General features: G+C 37.0%; 1 protein-coding gene across 1 annotated transcript; it reads right to left on the bottom strand.

The window, feature by feature from the left end:
* Positions 1–1974: 1974 nt before the first annotated feature.
* Positions 1975–5651, bottom strand: LOC133311738 (G-type lectin S-receptor-like serine/threonine-protein kinase At1g11300). Its single transcript, XM_061512832.1, has 7 exons — positions 4379–5651; positions 4158–4271; positions 3783–3973; positions 3497–3707; positions 2999–3236; positions 2765–2915; positions 1975–2667 (listed from the first exon to the last, which is right to left on the bottom strand). The coding sequence occupies exons 1-7, from the start codon at positions 5649–5651 to the stop codon at positions 2359–2361; spliced, it is 2487 nt and encodes an 828-aa protein (XP_061368816.1). The 3' UTR covers positions 1975–2358.
* Between the last annotated feature and the right edge of the window lie 2793 nt (positions 5652–8444).

An 8444-nucleotide genomic window follows, 5' to 3' on the forward strand; every position in this document is an offset into this window, starting at 1 on the left:
ATATTTGGACCCAACTTAATACGAGATATCTCATTCGGAAGTCCAAAAACGTCAGTCAATTAATAAAATTATCAAGTTAATTTTTTTCTTTTCAAGTTTAAGAAGATATTATTTTAAAAAATACATCTATTTATTTCAAATAAAAATTTATTAAAATCTTTAAATAAAAAATAATCAAATAAATATTTTTAAGTTAGCATTTTGAACAATAATCATTTGAATAAATAATGGGAAAATGTGCTAGTGGAGTTGGCCTACATAACTTGCAACCCACACAGCGTTGGCAAGGGCCAACCAATTTTTTTAGCGTGAACTATACCTGACCCAATCTAGCAATCTACCTTGGCTTCCAACAAATAGGCCTAAACGGGTCTAGCTGGTCGAATTTAACTACTCTTTTTTTCTCTATTTTTTTAACACAAAGCTTTTATCACTATATTACTCCTTCAAAAAATTTATTATCATCCATAGCTCAGCTGGTAGGTCGAGTAGGAGAGAAAAAAATCTAGATTGAATTGAAACTTGTGGGAATAGAAAAAAACCCTAATCAATCCGTCCTATAAATTCCTAAATACAAATTCTGAAAGTTGTATTGAAAATTTACATTGTTCTTGTAGGGAATTGAAGCTCAAAGAAGCAAAAGAGAAAAGGAAGAAGATTCTGAAAATTGAAAAATTCTAAGTGTTGGGCGCTAAAACGCCCAAAACTGAGCGTTTTAGCGCCCTGCTGCACAAAAGATGCCGGTGCTGAACATTAAAACGGCCAAAACTGGGCGTTTTAGCGCCCAAGACAGTTAAAAGCAGTTGGGCATCCGTCAAGGTTGAGCGCTAAAACGTCCAGAAATGAGAGTTTTAGCGCCCATGTCAGTTTTCAGTTGTAATTTGTAAATTATAAAAGGACAAGGGGCCTTCACAAGATGATCATCAGATTCAACTCTCTCATATCCATTCTCTGATATTCTGACTTTTCCCATCACACTAGGAGAAGGGAGATCAAGTCAGATCTTTCATAGATCTGATCTGACTCCTCATTTTCTCTGACTTTCCAAATTCTTAGGACTTAGTATTGTAATAGTTAGTATACTTTCATGTAATTGTACTTGAAGATTGAAGACTCAACTATCATGACAATGGAGTTTGATCTTTCTTCTTCTTCTCTTGTTATTATTTGTATTATGTCTGAGTAGAGTCCTTTGTAGTCTGATTCAATGGAACTCAAGTTTGAATTTATGAATGGTTAATTAGATGTTTTGTTTATCTATTATGTGATTGTATGAAGTTGTCTTGATTAATTCTTCATGTTGAGGAATGGTGTAGAACAGACATGTTTACATTGTTTCTCTATTTTTGACAACTTCATCATCAGTGTTCTAGTAGTCAAGGGATTGATGCTAGGATTCTGATGTGATCTTAAGACCTTAGTAATTAATGCATGTATTAAGAAAGGAATCACCAAGGGATTGAGGTTTCTGATTAATGTGTCTATCAGGGTACTAAGGGATTACATCTTGAGATGATAAGAAAAAGGTTGATCAACATCAAGTAGATAATTTATAATGGAAATTGGTTCATCTATAAATTCATGTTTGAGAGAAAATGACATCTGACTACTTGTTTAAATTATAAGTACATTTTATTTGTTTTATCAAATCTTAATTTTATGCAATTCAACTTTATTTCTGGTGACAAGAAATCAAGCAATCAATGATCTTTTGGTTGATTCAACTCAGATATATATGGTTAGTCAGTGCTTGACATAAATCCTCGTAAAAATGATCTTTACTCATCATTTTATTACTTGTACGACTAGTACACTTGCTAGATCCGCAACATGGATCAACACAGATGTCCTTCTCAGCTCTTGATTGCAATAATTAGAAACGCTTCCAAAAAGATTAACACTCCAAGAATTCGAAAGGAATCGATATATTCTATCCAACATATACAGATTAAAATAGACAAAGTATAAAGCCAATAAAAAAGTTAAACTAGGTATGAAGTATGTCAAACATAGCAGCAGAAGATCAACCCTACATTGTTTGAGGATATACATTGGTTGAAAATCTTCAGGGTACCGTGTCTATTGTTCGGATATTTAAGTGTGACGAGTCTTAGTAATGGGTGGGATATTTAAATGTGATAAGTCTTATATTGATAAGTAATGGGTTAAGCGAATTGATAATAAATGGACGGACCCATGAATCTAATGGTTAAGGTTTTGTGTTGAGATATGGTGTCCGACCCACTCGTTACGGTTTGTCTAGGTTAGTTCATTAATGGTGGTCCCCCTCCTCCCTGAACTCGCCTCACATCTACGTGAGCAGTGTAGTTATTTTAACCATGGCGTAGTCAACACCAGCTATCTACCTTGCAAATTTGTGACAGTAACATCATTGATGGAACTTGATCTGTGGCTCGGTTGAGATGACTCTCCACTCAACACAAGCTGCTTCTGGATGAATGCAGGTTGCTGTGGAGGAGGAAAGTTAACGATCTCACTTTTAAGCATTGAAACCACAGTGGCCATGGTAGGCCTCTCCCTTGCAAGTTCTTGCACACAAAGAAGTCCAATGTGTATGCATCTCAAAATGTCATTGCCATGATCTGGATTAGATATATTTGGATCTATAAGAGATATAATCTCATCTTCATTCCATAGTTTCCATGCCTTCAAAAAATACAAGAATCAAAAGCAGCATATGAATTTTAAAGTTTATTATTTATTATTAGCAACTAGCAACAAGAAATAATATGGAGAGGCTTACATATCCTAAGAGGCTCAGTGACCGCTCGTGATTATAAAAACTTGTGTTTTTTCTACCACTAATTATCTCCAAGAGCAAAACTCCAAAGCTAAAGACATCTGATTTCTCTGAAAACAGCCCTTCCATTGCATATTCAGGGGACATGTAGCCACTGCATTTAAGTTTCAACATGAAGTTAATTATTTGGCTATTGTCAAGATAATATAACCTTGGATAAAAGGAAGGCACGCTTACTATGTTCCAACAACCCTTCTAGTATTGGCCTCATCTTCGCTGCCTCCAAAGATTTTGGCCATACCAAAGTCAGATATTTTTGGATTCAGTTCTCTATCCAACAAGATATTACTCGGCTTCAGGTCTCTATGAATTATTCTTAATCTAGAATCTCTATGGAGATAAAGCAAACCTCGAGAAATTCCTTCAATTATATTAAATCGTTTCTGCCAATCCAAAACCACCTTTTTGACTGGATCTGCAGAAACAATAAAAAATGAGGTCATCTTGAAGAAGCATTACTAAAAGAAGAAAAAATTATCTTTTGAACATTGAGTTAGTATTCAAGTGAAAAGCTAAATGATTTTCTTGTTTGTTTTCAGTTCATAGCGGACTTAGTATGAACCCCCTTATATGAAAAGATAAGAGCGAAGGAATTGCACACTAAGCAAAGTTGAAAGCATTAAAATTATATGATCTACAGAATAGATAGGAAATATCAAATTAAGGTGGACTAACCAAATAGATAAAAATCCAAACTCTTATTGGGCATGTACTCATAGATCAACATCTTTTCCTCTCCTTCAATACAGCAGCCTAGCAGTCTTACAAGGTTACGGTGTTGAAGTTTTGAAATCACAATTACTTCATTCATAAATTCTTCTAACCCTTGTCCAGATGCTCTTGAAAGTCTTTTCACTGCCACTTCTTGTCCATCTTGTAATTCTCCCTACAATAAAAGATTAAGAAAAATTTCAAAATGCACAGATTATTGATAGGATCAAACTTCACATGACTAAGGTACCTTATAAACTGAACCAAAACCACCCTGGCCAAGCTTGTTAGATGAATTGAAGTTATCTGTTGCAGTTGAAATATATCTAAAATCAAATACAGGCAGGTCCTGGAAATTTTTAACTCGTTTCAGCTCTTCACTAAGACCTCCAGTTCGGTTTTCTGGATGAGTTTCCCTTGTGTTCCGCAACATTCTTCTTGCTGATTGCAAGGATATGAACCAGAATCCAACCCAACAAGAGCCACGCGGTCCAGAAAAAATGAAATGAAGAAAAAATGCATTTAACTAGATTGTTTAAAATGAAGTCCAAAGATAAGTAATCAAGTAATAAAACAAGAATTTTTAAAATCATCAACAGGACAAGAACTGAACCGGCAAACATACCAGACCGCTTAGAAGTCCATGCCCATAAGAAATATGCACAAGTAGAAACAATCAGCGTTCCTACTATAACTGTAACTAGGATGATAACTTTCTTGTTTCTCTCTCTCTCCCCATCTGTATTAACAGCAATTAACAGATTCAGGAATCTGGATATTGGACTAGAAGTTGAAGAATAAACTATTTATAAAGATCAGGATTTTGAAACAAAATTATGTAGTTACCGAGTTCAGAATAAGCTAGGCGGATGTGAAGATCAACTCCTCCACTTTGGAACCTTTGTATGTCAATTAACTTTTCACTCCAAGACATACATCCAATGCCAGGATCATGTGCATATGCTTTACATGAGCAATTATTTAGGCAATCAGTTCTGCATGTCTCATCAGAAACAGTTGTCTGATCTGCAAAGTCTGGCACTTTAGACATCTCCAGTTTCAAAAATCCATCTTCTTTGCCTGCTTCACTCCCCTTTCTCACTCTCTTACACTGCAGTTCTGTCCTTCTCACACATCCACTAGTCCAGTTTTGTCTATTCCATTCATCAACATTTTTCGGCTCAAAACCTCTCAGACAGCTGCAGATTGGTGAATTTCTCGAATCACAGCTTCCGTAAGTGCCACAAAAGCCATAAACATCACAGTTACTTTCTTGGATTACCCGTTTCCCAACTAGTTGTCTGTTGATCCAGGCAGTGTATATCAGCTTGCCATCTGAACTCAAGACAATGGTTCCAAAGAAAGAATTATTTGGTAGAGAGTAAGTTATCTGAACAGTTCCATTTTCTTCTCTTTCTATGTTGAATCCATTCAGATATGCAGAAGTATACATCTTCGCCAAACCAATAAACACCTGACCGTTCCATGGACCAGACCGCCAGAATGGTTGTGTTTGATTCCAGATAAACACTTCAGGAACACTGAGGCGTTCAAGGCTTCCAGAGAAGTTTCCAGTGGCTGGATCAGAAGGGCTTTTCCATGAAGTAACTTTAACTTTCTCCCCTGTTATTTGGTTGGTGCTAAGTATCAAATTTGGAAGGAATGTATTGGAGGGATGTTTTAAACTCTCCCATATTATCATGCCTGTAGTGTCATCCAACAAGACAAGGTTTCCAGAATTTAGAAGTTGGGCAGTTGAATTGGATCCTACAGTTGAGACATTTGATGACCAAACAACCTGTTTTTTTGCATTCAATACTACAATGTTTCTGTTGTCAGATATGGTGACAATCCCAGAAGAATCTTGTAGTGGTTGTCCTCTGTTGGCCACCCATATGACATTGGATTCTGAGAGATACCATATTCCCACATAGCGATTTGTTGTGTTTTCGGGGCTGAAGAATCCTAGCTTGAATGCATTGTCATTAGAGCTTACAGTTTCTGGATCTTTGATGAACCGAGATGCTGTAATGGTGTCTAAGGCTGTGCCAAAATTTGTGTAAAAGCATGATAGAGTGAGAAAAACAGGTAACAAGTTTTCATGCGTGCTGAATCCCATGGCTTAAAGCAGTGATCAACTTTGGATTCTGATTCACTGATGTCTAATGTCATGGACTCATAACATCATTTAGAGCTGTTGTTAGAAAACAGAAATGAACAGACGACCACCCGTACAGACTTCTATGTACTTTGACTAGTACCAATACCTTCCTTCAAAGTTTATAGAGTTTTGTGTTGGGAAAAACTCGATTCTCTCAAGCTCGGCTCATGGGCCTTTGTGCGGAAGTCAATCAACAAGATCCTGATCTCAGATCTCAGCAATACCTCAGCCTGAACTTCACCAGGTCAGGCAGCGCAGCGGAAAAATCAAAACGAAAACAGAAGAGAGAAGAAGAACACAACCAGATTTAACGTGGGAAAACCTTCTCCTACGAAGAAGTAAAAAACCCACGGGACCTAGTCCAGATCAGAAATCCACTATGAAAATAATGGTTACAACGAATCAAATACACCAATGTGGTGGTTAACTCAACCTCTCCAACAATGGTGATAATCAAACTACCCTAGAGATGTTTCACTCAAACTCTCTCTAGAGATCTCTCAAATGCAAAGCATAAAGCTTTTGCTCAAACAATCAAATAATTCTCTCAAATTTGTTCTCTCAAATCTGACCTAGCCTCCACCCACAACTAATGAGTATATATAGAGGAGGTGGAAATTAGGGTTAGGGTTTTTTAGGAAACCCCTCAAATGGGCTTGGGCTTAGCATTGAAGGAGGAAGCCCAACAAATCTCCCCCTCCGACTTCAATGCGTCGGCTTCATCATCAACCCGGCTCCTTCACAGTATAATAGTCCATCTTAATTATTTAGTAAATCAATTGTAATTAAATAATTAAGCATGTTTTAGTGAGTAAGATTAAGTATAAGGCTTAATTAGATGAACCCGAGTCACTTTGGAGTTAAAAAGTGTATTCAGTGAAAATTAAGGGGTATAAATGGGTACTGGCGAAAGTGCCCAAAATATAAAAATAAAATTATAAATATTCCTAGAATAATATTCCAGACTTTTGGGTAAAGTCTGGTAATTATTGGAGTTAAATAGATAGACGAACCAATACCCACTTGATTCCACTTAACTAATGTTAAGTGGCCAAAGCAAATAGAAACCCATTTCCCACCCCATTTTCCCGTCGCCAGCATCAGAGAAAAGAAGAAAGGAAGAAGAAGGAGAAGGAGGGAAAGGGAGGAAGAGAGAGAGAGAGAGAGAGCTAATCTCAACCATTTTGAGTGATTCCAAAGCCTAAACCACTCCAAATCTTCCCCTCTTTCATAATCCTAGCTTGGTTTTGAGTGGGGAGCATTGTGGAGAGGGATATTGTTCCTCAAAAATTCGGCCCTTTGGAGAAATTTGGGGTTTTGAGTGTTTCTACCTCCATTGAAGCTTGAGGAGCCATCAATCCTTGGTTGTGTGACCATTGGTGGTAAGATTCTAACCCTTGAACCTCATGATTCTTTGAAATTTGCATGAGTTAGGGTTTGTGAATAGTAAATTGGGATTTTTATGAAATGTGGTTGAATTAGCTATGTTCTAGGAAGAATGGAGCTTAGAGCATGTTATGGAAAATGCTAGGAATGTCATTTAATCGGTGGAAATGAGCCTAGATAGTCATTTGATAATTGTTCATAATATTGGAAAATTCATGCTTGGATTGGTTAGTATTCTAGCATGTTGAACAATTAGTGAGTTGAATGATTGATTGGATCCTTGTGATGTCTAGGATTGAGACATTTGGACCAACCGTGAGTGATCAACCATTGGAGCAAGCTATGGAGCTTGAATAGCTCATTGGAATTGGTAAGCACATACTTGTGTTGTGTTTCGAATTGAGTAATTGATGGTTGATTGTGAAATACTCTTGGATGCAATATGTTAATTGCATTACCCTTGTATAGGTGTATGTTTGTAAAAGTTGATTGTTGAAACTGTTGGTGAAGAACAAAGGTCGACTGAAGCATTGAGGTAAGCCTTCGGACCTTGGGTGTAATTCCCTTGACTGTTCTACCAAGCCCTGAAAGGGTAGAGGTTGTGATTGTGTATATAAATGCAATAAAATAGTGTAATGCTTTGTTATACGTATGTGTATGCATTTGGTGTGGCATAGGATGGTGTTTCCCTATGTTGGTATGTTGCATGACGATGCGTAAATCATACTTGGTAGTTAGCTGGCCAGTAGGACTATTTGCATCTGAGTTTCCTTAGGACAGCTTGAGAGCTCGAGGGATTTCTCCTGGAGATGTATTGCACTTTGCATAGATATGTATTTACTGCATTATTATTGTTATTGCTATTACACTGATATGGAACTGTGGGGTGGAGAGATGCTCCAAGGACCCCTGGTTTACTGGATATATTCGTATATCTCACCCCGTGTTGTGGGGACCCCCTTTCAGGTAAGGATGCTGCAGGAGCCTCTGGTGGCAAGTGGCCATATCTGGATTATGCATGAAATGTGGCATTTCTTTTGAGATTGTACATGTTGTTTTGTAGCTCACATGTATATGATTGTAATTCATAGACCATTGATAGATGTATGAATTGTATATTGGAATGGACTTAGCCTATGCTCATGCCTTTGGTCATCTCTTTTGTTGATGAGAGCCAAGGGAATGATCATAGTGTTTTGTAAGCTAAGTTCCATGAATTGTAATGAACATGATGTGTAATTGATGAGTACTTTGAGTTTAATATATGTATGTTCATTAAGTATTGGATTGTTGAACTGGAAACTAAATTAGGTACCTAGTGCTAAATTGGGAAATGTTGAGAAAACAAATACATCCTGTCCGTTT

Source organism: Gastrolobium bilobum, unplaced genomic scaffold (assembly GCF_033153095.1).
Source record: "Gastrolobium bilobum isolate Gb01-03AN ecotype WA unplaced genomic scaffold, APGP_CSIRO_Gbil_v1 utg16495, whole genome shotgun sequence".
In the NCBI taxonomy this organism is placed as follows: Eukaryota; Viridiplantae; Streptophyta; class Magnoliopsida; order Fabales; family Fabaceae; genus Gastrolobium; species Gastrolobium bilobum.

Coding starts and splice junctions, on each gene's coding strand:
- LOC133311738 (XM_061512832.1), bottom strand. CDS start 5,651: ATGGGATTCAGCACGCATGAAAACTTGTTACCTGTTTTTCTCACTCTA. Junction 4,272..4,378: donor CCTAGCTTATTCTGAACTCG/GTAACTACATAA, acceptor CTGTTAATACAG/ATGGGGAGAGAGAGAGAAAC. Junction 3,974..4,157: donor ATGGACTTCTAAGCGGTCTG/GTATGTTTGCCG, acceptor CCTTGCAATCAG/CAAGAAGAATGTTGCGGAAC.